This window comes from Delphinus delphis, chromosome 15 (genome assembly GCF_949987515.2).
Source record: "Delphinus delphis chromosome 15, mDelDel1.2, whole genome shotgun sequence".
Lineage (NCBI taxonomy): Eukaryota > Metazoa > Chordata > Mammalia > Artiodactyla > Delphinidae > Delphinus > Delphinus delphis.
Window position 1 is genome coordinate 50,986,094 of NC_082697.1, and position 26,160 is coordinate 51,012,253.

At 54.4% G+C, this 26,160-nt stretch overlaps 1 protein-coding gene across 6 annotated transcripts; it reads left to right on the forward strand.

The window, feature by feature from the left end:
• The first annotated feature begins 88 nt into the window (after positions 1 to 88).
• Positions 89 to 25,571, forward strand: TBC1D24 (TBC1 domain family member 24). Of its 6 annotated transcripts, XM_069541397.1 has the most exons (9): positions 89 to 152; positions 16,352 to 17,431; positions 18,018 to 18,035; positions 18,489 to 18,647; positions 19,830 to 19,893; positions 20,950 to 21,045; positions 21,342 to 21,564; positions 22,012 to 22,182; positions 22,896 to 25,571. In XM_069541397.1, exons 2-8 carry the CDS (start codon positions 16,467 to 16,469, stop codon positions 22,164 to 22,166), a joined length of 1,680 nt encoding a protein of 559 aa, XP_069397498.1. In that variant the 5' UTR covers positions 89 to 152; positions 16,352 to 16,466; the 3' UTR covers positions 22,167 to 22,182; positions 22,896 to 25,571. The 6 variants fall into 6 exon arrangements, with proteins under 6 accessions (XP_069397498.1, XP_069397500.1, XP_069397499.1 ...); XM_069541399.1 differs by lacking the exon at positions 22,012 to 22,182; XM_069541398.1 differs by lacking the exon at positions 18,018 to 18,035.
• The last annotated feature ends 589 nt before the right edge of the window (positions 25,572 to 26,160 follow it).

Below are 26,160 nucleotides of genomic sequence, written 5' to 3' on the forward strand. Positions count from 1 at the left end.
GCTGCCCCAGAGACCCGCGGGCGCCGCGGGTGGGCAGCCGGCGGCGCGTCTCGGCGGGGGCGGGGCCGCGTGCGCGCGTGCGCAGAAAGGCCGACGCTCGGGAGCTCAGCTAGCTGAGGAGAAAGCGGCGCGGTGCGGCGCGGCGCCGGGAGGTGGGTTCTCGGCCAGCGCGGCGGGCGGTGGTAGGTGCGCAACGGAGTGGGCGGGGGCGTGACGGCCCGGCGCGGGGGCCGCGGGGTCGGGTGGCCGACTGTCACCGCGTCCCGGGCGTGCTGACGGAGGGGGCGTGCTGACGGAGGGGGCGTGGGGGCCTGGCTGCCGGGCCTCCGTCCGAGCGGGGCGCGGGGACCGGCCGCAGTGCGGGTGGCGGTTTCGCAGCCCGCGCGCCCTGGGCCCGCGACCGCCCGCCGGGCACTGCTCGCCGCCGCCGGCTCTGCCCCGCGGCCCGAGCGCCGGGCAGGGCGCGACGTGGGTCCGGAGCCGACCTCGGACCCGCGGGACACCGACCCCGGGGGTCGCGCCGGCGCCCCTCACCAGGCGCTGTCGGCTCTCCGGCCGGCTCCGGGCGAGGCGGCGGTGGGAAGAGCTGGCTCTGTGTCACTCCTTCCTCGGGCGCTTTCGGTCTCTGCGGGGTAGGAAATCCTCTTCTAGACTCGAAATTTCAACAGATTCTCTGATAACGTTCTGTCTTCGAAGACCTGCAGCTGCTCCCGTCCTGGTCCTACGCTTGCCCCAGGATTACACGCTGCCCACCTGCCGCCTAGGTATCTACCCAGCCTCTGGGTCCTGTCCGGCGGGTGCCTCCTGGGGTGGCCGCTGTGCCAGGCGGCAGCTGTCCGCCAGGCTGTGCTGGGGACGAAAGCGTTTCCACAGGGCCCCTGGGCGCTGTGCTCTCTGAGCCTTGAGTAAGCACAGCTGGAGGTCGGGGGCCCCTGGGCGCTGTGCTCTCTGAGCCTTGAGTAAGCACAGCTGGAGGTCGGGGATGGGCTGCACTCGGTCAAGGTCCTCTTCTGGCAAGGGCGCTGGTGGCCTGGTGGCCTTACTCTGTAGGGAACAGACGAGCGGTGGGCTTCCTGGATTACCACTTGCTGGGCTGACACTTAAGGCCAGAGGCTGAAGACCACCTGGGCAGTGCGGAGGCGCGGGTCAGCTGTTAAGATAGCGATGTGCCTGGGAGGCACAGACCTGGTGGCCGATGTGGCTGTGGTTGTGATGCTTGTGTTGAGGTCTTTACCTAGCTGCTTATTCCTGGTGAGGAGTTTGCCTGCCTTTCCAGGGCCAGTAGAAGGACTTGAAGGTGGTTTTCCTTAGTTCTGTGTGTGTTTTCTCCCAGGTCTGCAGGAACATCTAGGCAATTACAGGGGGAAAAAAATCCCATTATTCATCAGATACAGCGGTTTATTCCACTTGAGGCAAGGGCTCCGCTCCATTTTCACTTTCTAGCCCCAGTACACAGTAGCTACCTGTAAACATTTACTTGATTGCCTTGAAGACAGATGTGCTGGTTTTTTCTTTTTAAGGGATACAGGGTTGGAGAAACAAACCCAGGTAAGAAAAGATCAAGAAAACTCGCAGAGGTTTTACAGTTTCCATTTCTAGCCAGTGGTACAACCTCCACATATGCATCCTTTTATCCTGAAGGTTGGTCCTCGTTTAGTCTTCTCAGGTAAAGCCTGTATGAGAAGTACTTATCCAGTAGCGAGTGCTCTGTTTAGAAGCTCATCTCTCCCTATGAACAGGGCTGGAGCCACGTCGCATTCATCTTTGCTCCCCCATTGCCTCATATGGAATGGGCCAGGGGTTCTCCCTGAATGGTTGTTGAAATGAACCAAGGTGCTAAAACTAATGCAGTGGTTTTCATCTGGATGAAGGGTGACCTTCAGAGGATGTAGAAGTAATCTAGTAATCTAGGCAGGTTTTTCATAATAACAAAATTCACACCCTGAATTTGCAAGTTCACCTGCTGGTGAGCCATGCTAGCTGTCGCTGACCACACCTGCCAGGACTGTCAGCAGGCCAAGTGACCTTGGGCATGCAGTGTTGCGCCTAATTCTCATTACAGTCTCAGCCAATCTCAGAAGACATATTTAAGTGTTTGCTTTTAGATTGTTTCTGGTTTGAAGTACATAAGGACAATGAAGCAGGTTATAAAAAAGCACTTAATATTTACCCTGTTCAATGTTTTACCTGTTTGAGCATAGCTTCTCTGTTATGACAACTCTGTGCAGGGAAGAAAAAAAGCCTTTTCAACTTGAAGCAGCAGTTTCAGTGGCTGTTTCAAGTGTCACTTTCCAAATGGAGATAATATCAGAGAAACAACACCTTGGGCTTTTCACTAAGGACCAACCTAAATTCATTATTTGATGATTTTTGTTGTTCTTTCAGTGCAGGTTTATCCAAATCATAATTCACACGATGAGGACTTGTGCCCGGTATTCTGTGGCTACAAAGTTGAGTGAGCCTGTGCCCTTGAAGAGCTTAGGGTACAGTGAGGAGACGGGCCAGTGAACTGTGGCACTGCAGTCGGCGCTCTCACAGAGGCAGACGGAGCTTGCTATGGGCACAGAGGGGTGGAGTCCAGCTGGCCTTTAGTGGGGGCTCCTGAGAAGGGCTCGAATTAAATTTTGAAGAACGGGGAGTTCCCTGGCGGTCCAGTGGTTAAGGCTCCACGGTCTCATTGCCGAGGGCATGGGTTCAATCCCTAGTCAGGGAACTAAGATCCCACAAGCCTCGCGGTGTGGTAAAAAAAAAAAAAAAAAAAAAAATTTTTTTTTTTTTTTTTTTAAAAACGAAGGGGAGTGGCAGGGCCACATGAGGGAATGAGACTTCTAGGCCAAGGCACAGTGTGTGAAGTACAGGAATACAGCTCCCACCCACCGGCTGTTGGGAGAAGGGCAGTGGGTAGCTCCGGTGGTTGGGGTGAGGAGAGGGAGATTAAGTTAAGGAGCTAGGCTGGTGGCAGTCAGGAGAGGCCTTGAGTACCAGTCCCGAGTTTGCATTTTACCCTGAGAGTGGTGGGGAGCCGCTAAGGGATCTCGGGTTTGTGAGTGACTGGTCAGATTGTGCCCTCATGGGTGACCAGGCAGTGGTGGCCAGGGTAGGTTGGTGAAGTCCTGCACTGAGGGCGGTTAACAGAACACGGGGATATACCTGGCGGGACAAAAGGCCCAGCACCAAGGAAGGGCAGTGGGGACAGAAAAGAGAGCAAGACCTTGAGACAAGTGGCTGCAGGGATGAGAAGGACCAGGGATAAAGGAGGACTTAGGGAACATTCCAAGGTTAGGTGACTGGCAGCTGGTAAGGCTGTGCCACACAGAGTGTGCTGGAAGGGACAGGCCTGGGAGTGGGTGATGACTTGCGGTGTGGAGATGTTGAGCTGAGGGTCGGTAAGAATTCCTGGATAGAGATTGGTCTGGAGCCAAGGAGAGCAAACACAAAAGTGTCCTGGGTACTACTTCCTGTGTGGCACTGAAGCCAGGGAGTGGGGTGGTGTGGAGTGAGAAAAAGAAGACTGAACCTTGGAGATGCCTGATGTTTCATGTCTGTAGAGCAGAGTAGATAAGGTAACAAAAATCTGATTAATGATCTCTTGCCTTTTGGGGAGATGGGGGCAGGATAGTGGGCTTTTTATTTCTGTCGTAGAGCCCCTGTTTGTTGGTTAAACAGCAAAATGTAAGATACTAAAGGTGCAAAATCACATGATTGATTCCCGGGGCTTCCTGTCACATGTGTGTTTATTTGCCTTTTGGGAAACTTCCAGATTGTCACTCATCTCAAAGGACCTCATTCCCCTCCAGCCCGACAGTTGGTCCTCTCAGGGCGTTCTCACAATTAGATCTCTGAAAACAGGCCTTCTCAGACACAGAGATAGATCCAAGGTCGCAGAATTCTCTGGGTCCTGTCGCTCTTCTTCCAGGACCCCAGTTTCTGTGTAGTGCATCAGCATTAGCAGCAGGTGGGACTTTGGAAAGACTCTTGAAGATACAGAGGCCAAGTGTATAGTGCCCCCTCCGTAATCTTTCCCCCATGCTGAGGGGCCACACAGGAGAGGGTGAGGAAAGGCAAAAGGAGTTCCTCTTTACCCAAAGGAGGCGCATGGCCCCCAGGGCTGTCCCGGCCTCTGGATAAGTGCTGTTAGCAGTTATCTTCGTCTCTTAGGGAACCTGCTCAGTTAGGGGTATGTGCAACAAGCTCTCCTTCTATCTTGTGCAGTTATGGTCCCCTGCCTGGCTGTGGGACCTTATCCATCTCCCCTGGGTATTGCCCAAGGAGCTGCTGGCAGAGGTCACGTGTGCGCGGTCATGGTTTCTCCCTCCATCCTGCCCAGCCTGCACTCTCCTCTTACAGGCCATTGAGAACCCGCTACACATGGCTTGGCCTGTTTCGCATAACCTGAAACTGTGTGTCTGCCTAATTGTTACACAATTTTAATTGGGTACCAATTGATTACCGATGGGTGATTCTGTTACCAATAAAAGCCCTTCCACTGTGTAGCATTCTAAATGTAGCTCATTACCTGTGTCCCACCAAAAGCTTCCCTGGCTTCTTTCCCTTCAGCCTTTCCTTGAGTCAGTTTGTCCTCATTCCCTAATTATCATCTGTAATTCATTTTTCAGCAAGGGTCATTCCCGCCTTCCTATCTTCCTAAACCTGTGGGCCTTCAAAGGATCCAGGGGTATAGGTTAACTCCACTTGCCTCTGGTTTCTTTCCCTGCCTTCCTGGGCCATCCCATCCCCACCTCCCAGCACACAGAAGCACTGTCCTTCCTCGGCAGCCTGGTGAACCCCAGGCCTCTGTCTTGGGCCCTTTGGCTTCTTAGAGCCCATGAAGCTGGGCTGTAGAACTGTCTTTGAATCTGAGCCATGAATGACACTCACTGGCCCTAAACAGCTATGCTCTCCAAGGCCCTGTCCTGTTCGCATGCTGTTTCTGCTGCTTCCTGGCCGAAGGCCTCCTCAGCCTTCAGGTTCTAGGCCAGGCAGGTGCTGGCTAGGGAATCCTTCCAGACCCCTCTTTTCTTGTAGGCTGGGGGCCCAGACACCCTGTGCTTTTCTCTCATAGCATCTGCTCCTGAGTTGGCATGGTCAATACACCATGTCCTCACATCCAGAAGCTCATTGAGAGCTAGGACTGGGCCTTGCATCTTCATATTCCAGCACTTGATACACTGGTGTTCAGGAAGTGTCTTGAATGCCTACTAAAATGATTAAACCTGCAAGATTCCCTCCCAGCCCAGCTCTGTTGTCAGGCCTAAAGATACTTGCTGAGAGCCTGCCATGTGGCCAGCCTTCCGAGGCACACCTATCACAGGCACCTTGCTTAGAATTCAGACCAGTCAAAATTCTAGCTTCTGACAGCTGGGTTTTCTCTCTCTGCTTCTCATTCTGTGTAGCTAGTTGGTTTCTCCTATGCCCTTGGGGGCTGTTGTTGGGAGGACCTTTTGAACTCAGAAGGTAAAGACCTTGAATTAGCAGAGCCCCCTTGCAACCCCAGTCCCTGCTTGTGGGTGGACCAAACCAGCAGTGAGCGGGGGTTGCTCCTTATTGTGGTGCGCAGGCTTCTCATTGCAGTGGTTTCTCTTTGTTGCAGAGCACAGGCTCTAGGCACGGGCTTCAGTATTTGCAGCGCTCGGGCCCTAGAGCGCGCGGGCTTCAGTAGTTGCAGTGCATGGGCTCAGTAGTTGTGGCGCACAGGCTTAGCTGCTCTGTGGCATGTGGGACCTTCCCGGACCAAGGATCGAACCCGTGTCCCCAGTCCGCGTTGGCAGGCAGATTCTTACCCACTGCGCCACCAGGGAAGTCCCAGCGCCAAGTCTTAACCACTAGACCGCCAGGGAAGTCCCCGAGTCCCTGCAGGAAACCTTTCGAGTGGCTAATACGGTTAGGACTCTGCCCTGCTTGGGTCCCATCCATAGGCTCAGTTGCCACTGGTAAGACCTGCATTTGAACTTCTGACCAGCGGCAGCAGATGGGCCAGCCAACTGGCCTACGGTGCTGTGACTAATGCCTCCTTAATGGTTACGCCCCTTTATACCTGGCACGTGCCCTCCATTATGTGCCATCAGCAAAGGGCCCACTATCAGGTTCCGGGTAACTGGCAGCCTGGCAGTCACTGTGGAATGCCAGTTTCCATTAGCATTTGAAAAATCCCAGTGCTGCTTCAGGGCTGAGGCAGAGCCCAGTCTGCCTTCTCATCATGTGAAGATGTCTGCTGGGAAGGACACACGCCTAGAACAAACAAGTTGGCAAATGGCCCCTGTTATTTAGAGTTAAATTTCCCTCTTGGGCCCAAGTGGTTTGGGATTTTCCCGAGTCTCCATCTGTTTCCTTCTCTTGCTTCCTCCTTCCTGGGTACACTGAGTATATGGTGTGAGACACCTGGGCTCAAAGTCACAGTAGAGTAGAAGAGCTTGATTCATAAGCAGCTCATCACAGAGGCCTGCCAAGTTCAAACAGACTTGGACAAGGAGGGGTGGAGTGTGGGGAGGTTGCCCTCAGTCCTGCCTGTGAGGTCAGGAGTCTAGAAAGGCTGGGGAAGGAGGGGGCATTGGGCCGAGGCTTGAAGCAGACTGGCCCGAGAGGAGGAAGAAGAACAGGTGTGTCCTGCCTTTCCCCCTTCCCACTGTCAAGACTCCTGAAGCTGCCCTACGTGGAGGGCAGGTAGGGCCAAATCCTGAAAGGAGGGGGGGTGGGGCGGTGGGCGGGAAAGGGTTTCAGGTGGAGAGCTGGGGCAGAGCGGGTTGGGAGTCAGAGCTGAGCTACGTTGGAGTCACATGAAGTGTGTGAAGGTGGAGAGACTTCAGGAAAGCAGTTGGAGGTATGGGACCTGAGAATTCTTGGCTGAAAAGAAGATGGATTTCTGCAAAAGGGACATTTGAGGGACAGGGACAGGAGCAGCAGCAGCCAGAGAGGCAAGGAGACAGACAGAAGGGGTTTCTGGAGGCCTGGGGAGAGGAGAGCTGAGAGCAGTTGGGTCAGCTCTGTGTGATTCAGGGAGATAAGGGCTCAAAGGTGTCTGTTAGGTCTGGCAGCCAGGCGTGAAGGGCGAGGGGGGAGACATACAGCCTGCTCTCCCCGGGAGCTTGACTGGGAAGGAAAGAAAGAGGAAAGGCTTAGCTCAAGGGGAGTGTTGGGTGCTGGGGTTGGGGGCCTATCTAACAGATCCAGGACCAAGGGTGGGGGTGCATATCAAGGGCCAAGGTCAGACAGGAGAGGATGCTTCTTGCGTGACACTGGGTTCTCAAGGAGAGTGGTAGATGTGAAGCTGTTGGCTAGTGTGGGGACCAGGGGCGGGTGCCACGAGGCATGCTGAGGGCTGCCAGGTGGCTCCAAGGGCCACGAGCAGGGCAGTGTGATTTTCTCTCTATAGTTGGTCAGGCTGGCCTCTCGTGGGGCTTCTGGGTAGCTGAGACAGGAGCATGGAAGTGGTGGAGCTGAGGCTTGGAGGGTCAGGTCTAGGCTGAGCAGACAAGGAAGTAAAGTCACAAAGGATTGACGGTGCGGGGAGATAGAGTTATGGCGAGTGGGAGGAGGGCAGTGAAGAGCTTCAGGACAGTTACAAGAGAGTGGGGTGTTTGTGATATGCGCTCACTGAGTGGAGGAGCTTCTGGGGCTGACCTGGGTGTAGATGAAGCATCAGAGATGTAAAGGTTTCTAAAGTTGGGGAGCTTTGGGCTTCCCTGGTGGCGCAGTGGTTGAGAGTCCGCCTGCCGATGCAGGGGACACAGGTTCGTGCCCCGGTCCGGGAAGATCCCACATGCCGCAGAGCAGCTGGGCCCGTGAGCCATGGCCACTGATCCTGCGCGTCCGGAGTCTGTGCTCCACAACGGGAGAGGCCACAGCAGTGAGAGGCCTGTGTACCGCAAAAAAAAAAAAAAAAAAAACCAAAAAGTTGGGGAGCTTTGAACCAGGTCTGCCTGCTTGACCCTCGAATGCCCTGCAATGAGGGCAGCTGAGAGGAGGAGGCCAAGAACTGGAATGAAGTGTGTGGCACGTCCTGGGGAGACCCTGGACAGAGGGGTGTCAGAACCCTGGGGAGACCCTGGAGAGAAGGGGCAGGGTCCCAGGGAGAGCCCCCTGCTTTCTGGCCTGGAGGAAGGGTGCATTAAGGGAGAGGATGAGGAGGTGGGGGATTGTTTGCTACAAGCCAAGTTCCAGAGCAAGAAGAGATTTGGGAGTTGGGAGTGAGGTCAGTAAAAAGCAAGGCAGCAAAGGAAGCGAATGTGGGGGATCGGTGACCGTAGTCACCCCAATCAATGACACTGTCACCACCAGTCATCCGCAGAATTGGGAATCATCCTATTGCTGAGGCCTTGGGCAGGGAGATGAGTATCCTCGACCTAGGACTCCAGACAGAGTCTTGAAGCTGTGTCTCCGAGGCCTCCAGCAGATCCTTGGGAGTGGGGTTGGGCATTTCCCTGGCCTCTCCCTATAGATGGACGGGAGCACTGGGCCTCTCCTAAGGAAGTCAGACTTGGACTTGAGAGGAAGGTCCCAGCCTGAGGAGAGGGTGGAATGCATCCTGCTCCAGGCCCCACCCACCCTGCCCCTTCTGGGTGTGCTAGGTGGATGGCCTCAGGAATAACTCCCACCCCCCACCTCCATCCACCTTCTCTGCCTCAGAGCTCCACCTGCCATACCCTACTCACCAGCCCAGATTCCCTTCCAGGCTGTCCCACCTGCCCTGCTCCTCTACCCAAATACCCTACAAGCAGAGCCACAGGCAGGAGGTCATCTGCTCTTCCCTGTCCTGCTGCCACATTCTGTGCCTGGCACCCTGAGATCTTATCAGACAGTGACCATGTCCTGTAATTGCTGTGTCTTTCTCATCCCCAGACCTCACATACCCTGAGGGCTAGAGTGGGGCCACTAGTTGTTTGAAGGATTCGTCATTCTGCTGCGTCCTGGCTGGGGACCAATGGTCTCTGAGGGTGAGGGGCTCCCTAGAGAGCGCGTGCTCTGAATTCCACCCTGGGGAAACTGCCTGAGAGGAGCATACGTTTCTTGGTCACATGGAACTCCTCAGGCCCAGGACCTAGCGCCTCTCACTGCCCCTCCTTCCCATCTGTCGCCCCGTTCTTGGCCGGTCGGCAGGGCTGGAACCAGCCTCCTTCCTCTTCTTTCTTTGTTTCCTGATCTCACTCTCAGGAAACAGATGTGGGATTGCTCAGAGTGAAGGGGAAGAACTGAGACACAACTGTGCAGCACCCTGTCCTGTGGTGCAGTGACTAAGGCCCGGCCAGGCTGAGCCCCGGTTGCTTGGGCTATGAGCTATTCCTGCAGCCAAGGGGGAGGGTGGGGAGTGGTCAGACTGGGCTGGGCAGAGGTCAGTAGGAGTGGGTAGGCTTCCTGGGGAGCACCAGGCTCCCTCTGCACAGGGCTGACTTTTTCCACCTGGGCCACAGTTGGCTCTTTGGTGGCCTCTGGGTATGTGGAGGGGCCATCTGTGAAGCCCACTGGGTGATAGAGGAGTCCAGGAGCCAGTGTAGGTGTCAGGGCTGAGGGGTGGGTGTCTGGGCAGGATCTCAGCACAGCAGCCCAGGGTTCTGCCTCACCTAACCTGCTCTGGCATTTGCCTGAGAGGCATCTGTGTCATAACAGGCACTTTAAAATGGAGCACTTCCTCTGCCCCACCAAAACCCCACCCCTGGGCCAGAATTCTCTGTTCTTTGCTTGGGTCTTTGCCCCCCACCCCAAACAGGTCACCTCATCTGGTGGAATCCACCCCATCTTCTGCATCCTCCCTGGCCAGCTCAGCCCAACCCTCCTCCTGCCTCTGCTTCTGGACTCTGCCCTCCTTCCTCCTTGGCCACCAGGGGTTTTTTCTAAAATGCAGATATGATATGTCACCTTCTGCTTCGGCTCTTCTCCTCCTGCTCCCTCTTGTGTGGGGGTGATGTCTGGTCTTCTAGTGCAGCTGGCACAGAAGGCCATCAGCCCCTCCTGTCCCACCTCCGGTCACTCCCTACCATCTCTCTGAGGCTCCCCAGTTTGCCGTGCTCTCCCTCATGCATTTGTCCCCACTCCCGTCTTTGTACACTCAGGTACTATTGTCCCCTCTGTGGCACTCACACCGAGTCAACGCCTGCCTTGGTGGTCTGCCAGTGCCCCGCCTGGGCTCTCGTAGTCTCACTGTGGATGCCGTGACCACTGGTCTCCTCGAGAGCTGTCTTTTACCTTCGTATCCCCGGTGCCCTGCCCAGAAAAGGAACTTCTTAGAAGTTTGTCAAATGAATAAAAGTTTGAGTCAAGGGGAGGCATGATGGGGTGCTGGGCCCTCTGGGAGAGGCAGCCTGTAAGGAAGGCATAGTGCCAAGTGTTGTCGGGTGGTTAAGATGGAATCACCCAGGCTTAAGGGGGGTGGGGGCGGTCTGTCACATGCAAGTGAGTTTTTTTTCAAATCCAGTTGTTTGGGAAAATCATGTTCCCCACTAAAAAGGTGAGAAAGGCAGAGGTCTTGTGACTATCAGACCATGGGTAGTGCTTTGGGATAGCAGTGTGGCATTAAGAAGCCAGCCCTCAACTGGCTGAGGAGGGAGTGCAGTGGGGCTGGCCCTCCTGGGTGACCTGCGCTCCTGAGATGGGAGAGGGGTCGAAGACACTTGTGGGGTCACTCTGGAGGCAGAAGTGGCGGGTATGGGGTGGGAGGGCTTCTCCCACCCCACTGGCCGCCTTCCTCTTCCTGTGGGCACACTTTGGGGGTTCACCAAGGAGAGCAGAGTTCGAGTTTATTTGACCTCCCATGGGGTGTTCCCAGCCAAAGCGTCATGTCACAGGAACTCCCCTCCTCAGAAAAGCTTCCTGGCCCAGGGTCCATGGGACTGCAGTCCTAGAGCTGCTGAAGGGGCCCCCTAACACCCCTAAATAGAGGTCACTTAGTTCCACTTAACGTTTTTATTTTTTCTTTTTAAGGAATACTTGCTTTCCATTAGGTAGCTTGAACTCTCAAAACAGGTATAGTATTTGTGAGTAAAGGGACATGACGGTGACTGGAAGGGGCTTCCGGGTGGGGAAGCAGTAGCACAGGCAGGGAAGGGGAAGAAGGGCCCTCGAAGAGGCCATTCGAAGGGACCATCCCAAAGAGAGCAGGGGCCTTCTCGGCCCGTGGGAGAACCTTGGCAGCAGCCTCCTGTGGCTGCACTGCCCCCTTAAGGAGGGGCACGGTTCAGCTTCACCACAGGACTGATCGGGCATTAGCATTGACCTGCCTGACCCCATCACTCCCCAGACGTCCCTGAGCCAGTGCCAGACCAGCAGAGCCCAAGGAGCAGTAACGACGAGAGGCCCTCGGGACTTCTGAGCTGCCCTGGTGAGCCAGGCCGGGCTGAGTGCCTTCTATAAACAGGCTCAGTTAATCCTCACAGCAGTTAGCTTTTAAACCCGTCTGTTGGATCACATACCTTCCCTGCTTCCCACTGCACTTAAAGTCCAGGCTCCTCCCCGTGCACGATCCAACCCATGGATGTCTCCACTCTTCTTTCTCACTGTGCCCTGGCTGTACTGGATGCTTTTCCCTTTCTGGAGCAGGCCTCTTCCTGCCTCGGGGCCTTTGCACGCGGTCTTCTCGTGGTCCAGAGTGACCTCTCCTCAGCTCTTCTGGCAGCTTCCCTCTCATCACTTCAGCTCGGCAGGGAAGCGGTCCTCCTGACAACCCTAGCTGAAGTAGCCGCCACCCTCCAGACACACGGCGTGGTGTCCCAACTATCTGAAATGGTCACTGTGTGCAGTTCTTGTGAGTCTAACAGGATGCTGAGCAGAATTTTTCCTGTTTTCCCAGAATTGCAGGTTAGGCCCAAAGCTAAGGACAGAAAACACAAAGTTCTTTCCTACATTCTAAATTCAGGGAGCTGTGGGCAGCTGGGGCCAGCCTCCTCCCACAGGGCTGATGGAGAGGTGCCACCCCAGAGCCAGCCCTGCCCCCACCCTCTTCTTCTGCAGTGAACTTGAGACTTGGGGGGGGCGGTGCTTAAGGTGAGTGCAGTGTTTGAGATTAGAATTCACTCCCTCCCTCCCCTTCCCGAGGCTGAGGGAAAGTGGTTTCCTAGTGCACCTGCCGCCAGGGCCCCGCTGGCAGAGAAGAGTGGCTGTTTGCCCTGGGCTGCCACAGGGCAAGGGGGAGTGGAAGAGAGTGGGATGTGCCTGTGTGTGGGGTGTCACCCACACCCTAGCCAGTGAGCCCAGAGTAAGAGCTTAACCCACAGGTGCTGTGTGGGGATTAATGTCTGTCCAGTGGCTTATATTCATTGGCTCCATTTTAGAGACGGGCACCAGCTGTTCGGGGAGGAGGCATGGCTTATCTGAGGTTCAGCCCAACAAGCGGCAGAACTGGACTCTGAGCCCGGCCTGTCTGACTTTAAACTGGCTCGCTTCCCGAGTAAACTGCTTCCCTTCTCTACCACTGGCTGCCAGGCATGGACCAGGGAGCACAGCCTCCTTCCTGGGCCTGGCGCCTCAGTCAGGAGCTGGGGGACTGTGGGGAGCCGGTGAGGCCTTGTTTCTGAGTGGGAGCTGGAGGTGTGGACAGTGTTGCAGGATGGCTGCAAGCTGCAGGTGGGACAGCTCGGGGAGGGTGTACCTTCACCTCCACACGGTGAGTGAGGGTCCAGCCCAGCGACTTTGTGTTTTTGATCCGTTTCCCATCTCCTGACTTCCCCTTCCCAATAGCCAGCTTAAACTATCTAACTGGGTTGTGGATGCGTGTGCACGTAAATGAAAGAAAAAGGTTTTGAAGGACATGCACTTAGATGTGAACAGTGATTACCTTAGGTAGAAGAGGGAGTAGGATTGAGGGGGTAACTTAAACAGGACTTTACATTTTTACTGTATAATTTTGTATTACTGGATGTTTTCATGATTATGTGTTTATGTAAAAAACAAACCAAACAAAAACCTGCCCTGAGACCTGGCTTTATAGATGCCTAAGGAGGTCATCATAAGCCTTGTTTGCCCTGCTCCACAAACACCATGCTGTCTTTTCAGGTGGGAGGAGGCCTGCAGGGATCCAGGACCTCCTTCAGGGTCTTCTGCACCTGTCTTTGCCTTGGAGTCCCCAGGCTGCAACAACTTGCTACAACAAATAAAACAGTGGGGGACTTCCCTGGCGGTCCGGTGGTTAGGACTCTGTGCTTCCACTGCAGGGGGCGTGGGTTTGATCCCTGATCAGGGAACTAAGATCCCACGTGCCCTGCGGCACAGCCACAAAAGAACAAACAAAAAGTGGGTCTTGGGCTTCCCTGGTGGCGCAGTGGTTGAGAGTCTGCCTGCCGATGCAGGGGACGCGGGTTCGTGCCCCGGTCCGGGAAGATCCCACATGCCCCAGAGCAGCTGGGCCCGTGAGCCATGGCCGCTGAACCTGCACGTCTGGAATCTGTGCTCCACAACGGGAGAGGCCACAACAGTGAGAGGCCCTCGTACCGCAAAAAAAAAAAAAAAAAGTGGGTCTGCTTCTCCCTGAAGGTCCTTTCTGAAGGAATTTGCAAGGTGCAATAACCGTTTTTGGAGTTTCCAGTTTAATGTTCAACCTGAATCTGAGGCCACTTGGGCAAGATTTGGCACTGTCCTGCCTAGCTCTTATCCTGTTTATAAACACTTTTTTTTTTTTTTTTTGCGGTACGCAGGCCTCTCACTGCTGCGGCCTCTTCCATTGCGGAGCACAGGCTCTGGACGCGCAGGCTCAGCGGCCATGGCTCACGGGCCCAGCCACTCCGTGGCATGTGGGATCTTCCCAGACCGGGGCACGAACCCCTGTCCCCTGCATCGGCAGGCAGACTCTCAACCACTGCGCCACCAGGGAAGCCCATATTCTGTTTATAAACATGTTTATTGCCCTGACAAGGAGTGGATTCTATTCGAGAAAAGAGGATAGGCCTGGGGTCCCTCCAGAGGCTAGTGGGCTCAGAGCCTAGAACGAAAGATGTAAACTGTACAGGTAATTTACAACCTGGGGAAATGGGAGAGCCCTAACTGCCATCCCTCCCAGGATAGAGCAAACAGACCAACTGCCATTTGGGATTCTTTTCTGGGGAAGAAGTTTCCAGCACTGGCAGCGCCTGGTCCTGCTGTGGGTAAGGTTTTTCCAGTGGGATGTGTTAAATAGATGTTGTCACAAAACCTTATTTCTGTGGGAAAGTCCGTATAAAAACAGTATCAATGGATATATATCCAGGGACTTGAACAGATACTTGTACCGCTGTGTTCACAGCAGAATTATTCACAACAGCCAAAAGGTAGAAACAACTCAAATGTCCATCGGCAGATGAATAGATAAACAAAATGTGTTCTGTCCATACAATGGAACATTAGCCATAAAGAGGAATGAAATTCTGATGTTGCAGGGAGCAAGGATGAATACGTGGAGCACAGGATTTTTAGGGCAGTGAAAATACATTTTATGATACTATAATAAGGGTACATGTCATTTTATATTTGTCCAAACTCATGTACAACACCAAGAATGAATCCTCATTGATCTATAGATTTGGGTGATGTGTCAGTTTAAGCTCATCAGTTGTAACAAATGTACCATCTAGTGGGGAAGGTTGATAACCGGGAGGCTGTGCATGCGTGGGGGCAGAGGGTATGTGGGAAATCTCTGTACCATCCTCTCTAGCTGTGAACCTAAAACTGCTCTAAATAATAGTCTTAAATTCAAAAAATATATTCTCATACATGCTATAAACATAGATGAACCTTGAGGACATAATCAGTGAAATAAGCCAGACACGAAAGGGCAAATATTGTGTGATTCCACTAATATGAGGTCCCTAGAGTGGTCAAATTCATAGGAAGTAGAATGGTGGATAACAGGCTGGGGGCCAGGGAATGAGGAGCTCGTGTTTAAAGGATGCAGAGTTTCTATTTGGGAAGATGAAAAAGTTCCAGAGATGGATGGTGGTGATGGTTGCACAGCATTGTGAATGTACTTAATGTGACTGAACTGTATACTTATAAATGGTTAAAATGGTAAATTTTGTTAGGTATATTTTAACACAATAAAAAAACCCACCGTATCAAGGTGATTTCTCAAGACATCTTCTTGAATATAACAGGTTTTACATTACAATTCTTTCCACTCAATATTTTTAAAATGTTACTTTTAATATTTTCAGATAAATGTTCTTGATGCAAGCAGAACCAGAATGATCTGGTCATTTACCAAAACTCACTGAAGCAAACCCTTGTGATAACTCTGGACAGTGTACCATCCCGGGTGGAAAGGTTAGTCAGAGGTGCATGGGCAGACTATTGTACTTTAGTGTTGAAGACAGTAGCCTTTGGCAAAACAAATGTCAGATTGCGGTATTCTGAACGGTAGACTTCTGTCTTGCTGTCCACATGCAGCCAGAGACTCTCAAATAGCACATTTTATCCTTTTTTTTTTTTTAAATGTCTGCACGAATCTCAATAGTTGCCCAAATCCCCCAATACTTCTGGTTCATTTGGTTCCAGAAATGTCTAATTTTGAAGCTGTGACACCTTCCATTTATTTCTCAGCCCTCATGTCTACTCCCCACCACTGAGTCTTCTCGGAATACCTGCCCGAAACTTAGCTGTTATTTTTAGAGAATTAATAGCTGGCCTCCAGATTGCAAGCCAGGGGTCTTGGGGCAGAAACGCAGCATCTGTTGACTTCATGGAGTCTTCTTGACTAGCTGCTCCTTTTACAAGGCCTGCAGGGTGAAGCGTGGGGGCCCGGTGGGCCACCCACCCCTGAGCAGAGAGTTGTTTACAGTAGAGTCAGCCTCTCGAAGCCCTTTCTCATGACCCAGAATCTATGTGACCTCTTCCAGTATCTTCATAAGCCCCAAGGAAAGAAGTTATGCTCCAGAGTTCGTAGTGAATTCTCAGAGTATCCACTTATCTTAAATGGAAGCCCTACTGATACTTTATAGAAAGACTAAAACAGGACTTCCCTGGTGGTGCAGTGGTTAAGAATCCGCCTGTCAATGCAGGGTACATGGGTTCGAGCCCTCTTCCGGGAAGATCCCACATGCCGCGAAGCAACTAAGCCCGTGCACCACACTACTGAGCCTGCACTCTAGAGCCCGCGAGCCACAGCTACTGAGCCCACATGCCACAACTACTGAAGCCCGCGTGCCTAGAGCCCGTGCTCCACAACAAGAGAAGCCACCACAATGAGAAGCCCCCGCACCGCAACGAAGAGTAGCCCGTTTGCCGCAACTAGACAAAGCCCGCGCGCAGCAACAAAGACCCAAAACAGCCAAAAATAAAAATTCATTAATTTTAAAATAAAGTATACAATTCAATTTAAAAAAAGACTAAAACAAAAACATGTGTTTTTTTAATGTAAACCTTTATACACGCATACTAAGCATGGTTTTTAATCCTGTAGGATATGGGATGGCAAACAGGTTAGCAGAGAAGCCTCGGACAGAGCGCTGGTGGATTTAGCTGCTCTTCGCCCTCTCCTGGCAGCCCTGGGCCTCCTCCTGGGCACGCCCTGCGCTATGGACTCCCCGGGCTACAACTGCTTTGTGGACAGGGATAAGATGGATGCCACCATCCAGGACCTGGGGCCCAAGGAGCTGAGCTGCACCGAGCTGCAGGAGCTGAAGCAGCTGGCGCGCCAGGGCTACTGGGCCCGCAGCTACACCCTGCGGGGAAAGGTGTACCAGCGCCTGATCCGGGATATCCCCTGCCGCACGGTCACACCAGACGCCAGCGTGTACAGTGACATCGTCGGCAAGATCGTGGGCAAGCACAGCAGTGGAAGCCTGCCCTTGCCCGAGTTTGTGGACAACACGCAGGTGCCCAGCTACTGCCTGAACACACGGGGCGAGGGCGCCGTGCGTAAGATCCTGCTGTGCATCGCCAACCAGTTCCCTGATGTCTCCTTCTGCCCCGCGCTGCCTGCGGTCGTGGCCCTGCTGCTCCACTACAGCATCGACGAGGCCGAGTGCTTCGAGAAGGCCTGCCGCATCCTGGCCTGCAACGACCCCAGCAAGAAGCTAATCGACCAGAGCTTCCTGGCCTTCGAGTCTTCCTGCATGACGTTCGGGGACCTGGTGAACAAGTACTGCCAGGCAGCCCACAAGCTGATGGTGGCCATTTCAGAGGACGTCCTGCAGGTCTATGCGGACTGGCAGCGGTGGCTGTTTGGGGAGCTGCCCCTCAACTACTTTGCTCGCGTCTTTGACGTCTTCCTGGTGGAAGGTTACAAGGTGCTGTACCGCGTGGCGCTGGCAATCCTCAAATTCTTCCACAAGGTGAGAGCTGGGCAGCCGCTGGAGTCAGACAACGTGAAGCAGGATATCCGCACCTTTGTCAAGGACATCGCCAAGACTGTGTCTCCCGAGAAGCTGCTGGAGAAAGCGTTTGCCATCCGCCTCTTTTCTCGGAAGGAGATTCAGCTCCTACAGATGGCCAATGAGAAAGCTCTGAAGCAGAAGGGCATCACTGTCAAGCAGAAGAGGTAGGCAGGGGCTACCATCAGGGCCCAAGTGGGGTGGGGCTTTGGGGGAATGCATTCTGGGTGCTTGGGGCCTGAGCCTGTCCAGCCAGCCATCCGTGTGTGGATAGAAAGCCACGGGAAAGGAGAAAGGGCCTTCCTGGCTACAGCCACAGGCTGCTGAGGCAACTGTGGGTGCAGGAGGCATAGGGTCCTGTTCCCGGGTACAGGGGCCATGGCTGAGATGGAAGCTGGATGCTGACCATGGCCCCAGCAGGTCCAGCAGTGAGCCAGGCTGTCCTCCTTGGGTCATTTTAGAGCAGCTTCTGCTCCACCACTCTAGCTCTGGGCTCCCTTGCCGGCCATTCTCGTGGCTGCTGAGCGTGGCCCCCTGCCCTGAGCACAGACCCCTGGGGAACAGGCGTGGCAAGGGCCCATGGTGTCCTGAGACCTCGGCGGCAGACGCTGTGAGTGTACTCTAGGTGTGGAGGCCTTTCTTGCAGGCCAAAGGCAGGCGTATCCTGGGCATCAGTACTTGCAACTAACCTCTCCTTGTCTGTTTTATTTTTCTTCCTCTTCTCCACGTCTGTTGCTTCCTCCTGTTTTTCAGTGTTTCACTTTCTAAAAGGTAGGTCTGGAAACCATGTCTCCACGCCTGGCTTCCCTCTGTCTTCCAGCCTGGCTGCTTGCTCTGGCTCTCGGCGCTGGCTTCAGCAGTGCTGCCTCAGAGCCTGGCCGAAGTTCAGGCCCTGTCTGTCTGCCTGTCGGTGCTTGGCTGGCCAGGAAGCATTGTCTTTCAGAGCTGACTCACTCTCTATCCCCATTAGAGAAAAGGTGCTTTTGTCCCCACCCAGGCTGGGCGCTCTCCCCTCTGTGTAGCGGGGTGGGAGCAGGACTCCAGGGGGACAGCTCCACCCCATTTCTTCCTGAGGGCCCCTAGAACCAGGCTCTGACCTGGCTGAACAGGTGAGACGTTTCCTCCAGGCTGAGCTCACACAAGAGGTTCTGCACACCTCCAGGGTGGGGGGCGTGGCCAGGGCTGGGGTCGCAGCTGTGCTCTGACCTCTTCCCACTCCCCCAGGCAGTTTGTGCACCTGGCTGTTCATGCAGAGAACTTCCACTCAGAGATCGTCGGCGTGAAGGAGATGAGAGACATCTGGTCATGGGTCCCTGAGCGGTTCGCCCTCTGCCAGCCCCTCCTCCTCTTCTCTTCGCTGCAGCACGGGTACAGCCTGACCAGGTAATGCCCAGGAGGCTGGGGAATGCTGGGCCTACCCTCCCAAGGCCCCAAGGTATGGACTTCAAGGGCCAGACAGTGCAGAAGGGGTGGAGTGAGCTGTGGAGTTGCCCAGCTTCTTCGTCCTGTCCCCACTTCCGGGAGGTCATGGTGGGCCTGGAAATGAGCCTTCAAACATGAGCACCTGGGCAAGGCCCTGTCTCTTCCTGGGGGGCCCTAGAATTGGGAGCCCCTTTTCTGGGCATCTCTCTCTCACTCCAAGGCCACCCAAACATCAGATGTCATTACAGTACACGCCGTAGCTCCAGGCCCCCACGTAGGCGTTGTGATGACACGGGAGGCAGAGTTTCCCTCCTGGGAGCTTACAGAACTGTCAGGACAACTTGAGGTGGCCGGCCTTGGTTCACTACTCCTCCACCCCACTTCATCAATTCACACACCAGGTCCATGTTGGCCCTGTGGGCTGTGCCGGGCCCTGTACAGGCTTCCCCCAGGGCACACTGTCTCCCAGGGTCACTCTGCCAGGCGTGGCCACCCCCCTAGAGCCTCAGATGGCAGGTAGCTTCTGACCCAAGGTCTGGCTTGGGTCATAGGTGATGCAGTCGGGGCTGGCCCAGCCACACAGCAGGCACCAGAGCTGCGCTGACCTGGCCCCCACCTCTGTGCAGTGTGGGAGGCCTGCTGAGGGACGGCTAAGCAGGGCCACCAGGGATGCCAGCCAACCCCTGGGCACCTGGTGCTGGCACAGCGGCAGCCTCAGTCCTCCTCACATGCTTCTCAGTGCTGCCTAGCTTCCGAGGACGTTCCGAGCTTTCCCAGAGCAGGGACCTGTTCCTCTGGTTCTTGCTTCCCTGAAGCATCTGGCACGTGGCTCTGTCTGCTGGGGGCCCTCTGCCATGCAGCTTCTCCTCTGTGTCACACCAGGGCAGAGAGTCCTGGGACCTTTGACCGCTTGGCCTGCGGACCTCCTGGCCAGGGCTCCATCTTGTCTGAGAAAAGTGCCTGGGCCAAGGTGTTACCATCCAAGCCACTGTGCCTGGTCCCTGGGAGAGGAGGACAAGCAGTTTCCAGGTCCATCCACCCCCAGACAGCCTGGGGCAACAGAGGCTGGCTGAAGTGGCACAGGGAAGGGGTGCAGGTGTGATTGTTACTGTCAGGACTGGCATGTGTGGTCTCTGCCCCCAGGTTCTATTTCCAGTGTGAAGGACACGAGCCCACCCTCCTGCTCATCAAGACCACGCAAAAGGAGGTGAGGAGGGACCAGAGGGAGCTTGGGGTCCTGGCCTCTGATGAGCTCTGGGGGAGTCTGTGCCCCAGAGAGGATGGGTGTTCCCTGATAGCCCCTACCCAGGCTCCCTGGGCTTAGGGGTGCAGAGCAGGGCCAGCCCTCTACAGAGAGGTGAATGTAGCCTCCCCTAGGACCCCCTAAGTACCCAGAGCCTCCCTGTTTCCCCTTGGGGTCCAGGCCCCAAGCCTGACACAGCCTGGCAGTTTAGAGGAGCTTTGCAGGAATGCCTAGTGAGTGAGGCCTCACCTCCTCCTGTAGTAGTTGGCCAGCACCAGGTGAGTTGTCTGCCTTCACCTGCCTCCAGCCCCTGACAGGTAGTTCTCAGGGCCTTGTTCTCTGCAGTGCTGTCATCTGGAAAGTATCTAAGATGTCTAGAATAAAGTCAGAGCTCACGCGCCCCGGTCCTGGGGGTGTCTGCATGAGATAGAGGCTCCTCGTTCAGTGGCTCCCAAACCTGCACCTGTGGGAGTTTCAGTTTCTTCACCCTGTTGCAGAGTCTGCGTCTGGCTCTCCAGGAGAAGCCCAGGCATCTATGTTATAGCAGATGGCTCTGATTGTCAGATACTTTGGGCAAATCCTGTAGCGACTCAAAGGAGTGACTCTTTAATGGTGAAATCAACCACTTTGCTGGCTGATGGGAGGGTTGGAAAACGTTTCTTGAGCAGGGGTGCTTCCTGGAAGCTTCCATCTGAGGGGCCTCCCTGGCACTGATGCCCACAATCAGAGTGTGGATATGGAGCTTATTCCCATGCTTTAGGGCCCAAGAGGGAAATGAAAATATCCCAACTAAGCTGATGGCAGCCGAGGCAGCCCCCGCGCATGGTCACTGCCAGCCCCATGCCCTCCAAACTCTGACTTTCCCATACTACTCTCCAGCCCTGGCCCTCAAGTGTGAGGGGGGCTGTGACCACAACACCCCCAGCTGTGACTGTACTGTGGCTTCTCAGCAGGTCCTGAGTGAGGGGACACTCCTGCAGGCAAGCAGGGCACAGCCTCACCCTGGGCCTTTCTCCCCAGGTGTGTGGAGCTTACCTGTCAACAGACTGGAGTGAGAGAAACAAATTTGGAGGCAAGCTGGGCTTCTTTGGGACCGGAGAATGCTTTGTGTTTAGGGTGAGTGGGCCTCCCTGTGGGAGATCACCCCCACTCACGTGACCCTGTTTACTTCTATCAGAGCTGTTACCCTACAGGCTAACCTCGCCGTCTCTCTCTGGTTTGTGATCATTAGACCGTGAGCTCCGTGAGAGCGGGCAGGCCCTCATCTGCGCTGTGTGGCGCCATCTCCGAGCCCCCACTCAGGGCCTCACTCAAGGCACTGATGATGAATTGGGTGGGGTGGGGGGCGGGAAGCTGGCAGGGGCCCTGTGGGCGCCATGTGCCAACTCCTCATGCTGCCCTTTTGCCCTCAGCTGCAGCCCGAGGTCCAGCGCTACGAGTGGGTGGTCATCAAACACCCGGAGCTGACCAAGCCTGTGTCCTTGGAGTCTACCACCATTCTGTCCTCGCCCTGCCACTCTGTGTCCTCAGACCCTGCTGACCGCCTCTCGCCGTTCCTGGCTGCTCGACACTTCAACCTGCCCTCCAAGACGGAGTCCTTGTTCATGGCCGGGGGCAACGACTGCCTCATCATAGGTGGGCGCCTCCCTGCACCTCAGGCTGGGCTCCTGTCTGCCCTTGGTCACTTAGCCTGGGAGGAGGGTACGGGGTCGTGGGCGGCTGAAGCCCCAGGCCAGCTCTTGCTGAGCCAGGTGATAGGTACCTCACCTGAGGGACAGGCAGAGTCCCTGTGATGACGGAGGAAGGCAGTGGGATTGTTGGGGGTGGAGCATGCATGCGGGGCAGGCGTGGGGACCTGAGGCTGTGTGTGGGGAATTGAGCTCACTAGCAGGGTCTCACCAGGAGCCGGGGGACTTTACAGAGTGGAAAGCCAGCCCCGTGGTTTTAGAGAGGCCTCTGGCAGGGCTGCACAGGGATGGCTCCAAGACTTGCCCTGTACAAGTGGAGTTGCTCAGGAGCAGAAGGAGAGCCCCTTGGGGGCAGCGCTGGACAGCGGGCAGCCACTGACCAAGCATCCCACAGGTGGAGGGGGCGGCCAGGCACTCTACATCGACGGGGACCTGAACCGGGGCCGCACAGGCCACTGCGACACTTTCAACAACCAGCCCCTCTGCTCTGAGAACTTCCTCATCGCTGCTGTGGAGGCCTGGGGCTTCCAAGACCCTGACACCCAGTGACAGGCGTGATCTAACGGTGACCGAGCTGCTGCTGTAGGGTGGGGTGGTGGCTGGGCCCCTTCTTCAGGGAGGAGGCAGTGAATGAAGACCGCCCCCCCCCCACGTGCGTGGGCACCATCAGGGTGCAGCTGGGCTCTGGTGCTGGGCTGGGGAGTGGTGCCAGCACCTCAGCTGGCCAGGCCTGTCCCTCCTGGCCCTTCTCAGACCTGCCCATACTTGCTACTGTCTCCACCTCGGACTCAGGCCCTGGCTGTTCTCTGTGCAGGCATCCTGTGCCCAAGACCGGAAGGGTTAAGTCTTGCAGCCCCTGAGCCTTGGTTCTGTGGGGTGAGAGGGGTGGGGGAGATGAGACTGGAAAGGCAGAGGGAGCCTGGCCCTCGAGTGTGGGTCCATGGCACCCCCTGCTGGTGCCTCTGAGCATGGCTCCCAAGCAGGCCCTGCGGCCTCCTGCCGGGCCTGCTGCTGGTGGTTCCCTAGGGGTGTGTTGGTCTTGGGAAGACAACAGGCATCCTGGGGACTATTCCTTAGCAGGAGCATCTGCCTGAAACTTCTGACTCAGTTCCCTCCTCCCCATACTGGCCTTCTGGGGGTGCCTCTCAGACAGGAACAGCAGGGTGAAGGCAGGGAGGGTAGGCTGTATGCAGGGCTCTGGGCCCCTCCCGAGGGAGGGCCGAGGGCCAGTAGGATGAAGGGCTGCAGGGGACAGTACGTGTCCTTGTGTTTCCACAGAGCCTGATGCTTCTGCTGGGCCTCAGTGTGTAGCCACGCCTAAAGAGGCTGACCAGGGAGGGGCCCTCCGTGACTGACCCCAAACCAACCAACATTTCCAGGGGCCTGCCTGGAGAAGCCTGGACCCCTGGAACCTTTTTCAGCCCTCCTCCTCTCCAGCTCGGGCCCTCCTTAGCTCCACTGCAGTCCTTGCGGCGGCCCCAGTTCACTGCAGTGACGTGGCCCAGGATCCTGTCCAGACCCCTCAGCACGGAGTGCTGGCCTCGTCCAGGCCTACCCACCTCACCTTCATTGTGCTCCACACACCCTCCCCAGCTCCCTGCCCCCGAGCACCTTCCTGACGCATCCCTCTGCATGGCACGAGTTCTCCTTCTGCGTCTCTCAGGGCTGTGTGAGCCCTGCAGGGAGTGGCCCTCCCACCCCATGACCTCCCTCAGCTGGTCCTGAGGGCCTGGGCACACCCCTGAGGAAAGAGGACAAGCGAACATCCAAGGGGCTGTGCCGAGGCCATGGCAGCCTGCGCCACAGATGCCAGGGGGTCCTGCCTCTCCATGTCCCCACATGCCACGCCTCTGTCCTCCACATCTTGCTTGCTCTTCCTGTGGGGTGCTCATCCTCCCCTGCCCACCTACTCAGATCCCCCCTGAGCCAGGCCAAAGTGATACAGAAGGAAGGACCGGGAACCCTGTGTGGCTTTGGGCAAGCTGATGAACCTGTCTGGAACTCAGTTTCCCCAACTGTAAAATGGGGCCAGTCATCCTGCTGTGCTGTACCCACAGGACTGCTGAGAGGCTCTGAGGGGCCAGTGTGAATCCCTGTAGAAGGGAGAGGTGTTGGGAGGTGGTGTCACAGCTTACCCCCCCCACCAGACCCTGCAGCCCTCGCTGCCCCCTGTCCTCGAGCCCCCACAGCCCTCACCTGTACTTTGGTGTTCATTAAACACAGTCTCGTTACATGAACTCCAGGGATCCCGAGTCTGGTTTCTTCAATTAGGGGGACCTCCCGGGGCTACCCGCCCCTGGGCATGCCACCGAACAGGGTGCAGCCTCCTGCTTGTCAGTGTTCTATCACGGGAACGTCGAAGGCCTTTTAAAAGCACAGCCTTTCAGAAGCAGCTGAAGGCATACCTGAGCGCTATTTGCATGGCCTCCTCTGTAAACTTCCTGAACTGGGGTGTTCTTTTTCTGGAGAGTAAGTCCAGAGGATTCTCTGTGGCTGCCCCAAGGGCCCCCAGAGGTCTGCCAGGGAGGGTGACTGCTGATTAGTCACGATTTCTGTATCATGAGATCTTCATGTGTGCATGTAAAATATTCAGTTTCTTTGAATTTCACATCTTCTCCCTAACTTTTCTGCTAAACTAAAAGGTATGTGGTTATTATCTCTATTTTTTGTTCTTATTATTGTCCTTGTTATCTGATATTAGGTGTTAATACTCTATTATTTCTTCCTGATTATTACTAGCATTTTATGTTAAAAATTAGCCAAAGTTTTATGGATTTGCATAATGAGTTATTTGTTTTTCTAGAAACATTTGAAAATTTATTTCAAAAACAAAAAATTAGGGACTTCCCTGGTGGCACAGTCGTTCAGAATCCACCTGCCAATGCAGGGGACATGGGTTCGATCCCTGGTCCGGGAAGATCCCACATGCCGTGGAGCAACTAAGCCCGTGCACCACAACTACTGAGCCTGCGCTATAGAACTGCAAGCCACAACTACTGAGCCCGCGAGCCACAACTACTGAAGCCTGCGCACCTAGAGCCCGTGCTCCGCAACAAGAGAAGCCACCACAATGAGAAGCCCGTGCACTGCAACGAAGAGTAGCCCCTGCTCACCGCAACTGCAGAAAGCCCACGCGCAGCAACGAAGACCCAACGCAGCCAAAAATTAATTAATTTTTTAAATTTTTAAAAATAAGGAAAGCAGGGGCTTCCCTGGTGGCACAGTGGTAGAGAGTCCGCCTGCCGATGCAGGGGACACGGGTTCGTGCCCTGGTCTGGGAGGATCCCACATGCCGCGGAGCGGCTGGGCCCGTGAGCCATGCCCGCTGAGCTTGCGCGTCCGGAGCCTGTGCTCTGCAACAGGAGAGGCCGCAACAGTGAGAGGCCCGCGTACCGCAAAAAAAAAAAAAAAAAAAAAAAAAAAAAGGAAAGCAAAAAATTGAACATAGATTAAACCAATTCATTATCAAAGTGGACTGTATGCATTTAAGGCTTTAGAAAATCAGTTTTTAAAAAATAATTTGTAATACAAGAGTAAGTCATTTGTATTTTATGAGTTTTTCAGTTTTAATTATTGAATTAAAATAAGTATTTCAATTTTTCCTATTTTTATAAGTTCCATGCCTATTATTTTTTTCAGGTTTTCAGAGCAACTTGTTTTAGAAAATTCTGAAGATTTCACAAGGGCTTCAAATTTCTTTTATCTATTTCCTGAAGCCACAGAGCCTTTATAATAGTCTCCTTACATATTTTATGTTTAGTAGATTCAGTTTTTGTCACTTTATTTTGAAATAATTTTAGATTTACAGAAGAGTTTCACGGATGGTATAGAGCTCCCACGACCCCTCCCTACCCTCCCCCAGTGTTAATAGTGCATGTTTATCAAACCTAAGAAATGACCATTAAATAATAAAATACTCCAAAAAAAAAAAAAAAAAAAAAAAAAAAAAAGAAATGACCATTAGTATGATGCTGGAAACTTAAACTACAGTCTGTATTCAGATTCCCTCAGTTTTTCTATAGTCGTTTTTGTTCCAGGAATAGATTTAATTTTTATAACTGTTTACTTCCTCATATTTTAGTTAAATCCTGAATGTCATTAAGTTCACATGACTAACACTGGTCAAAAAAAAATTGCCATAATTAGGCCGTACAGTGACTGTGTCAAATATGTATTCCTGTATCTCAACGGTCCTCCCCCAACTGTCGTGTTTACACAGAGAGGTCGCCAAATGAGGCAGGAGTGCCAGGCACACCTCGCAGGTGCTTCACCCTACGATGTCAAGTTAGAAAGAAAAGTGTTTGCATGTTTAAAAATAACCTGTCGTAAAAAAAAAAAGAATTTATGATCTTCGTTATATACATGTCAGACTGTGCTTGAAGTTAGGTGCAGTGTCATGGGACTCATGTCTGGAGCTGAAATGCCTCCCATGCGTGCAGACCCACTCATTTCACCCGACCGCGTGGAATTTATCAACACCGCACTTGGCGACCAAGGAAGCAAAGTTAGTGGGCACACTGTCACACAGACACTGACCCATGAT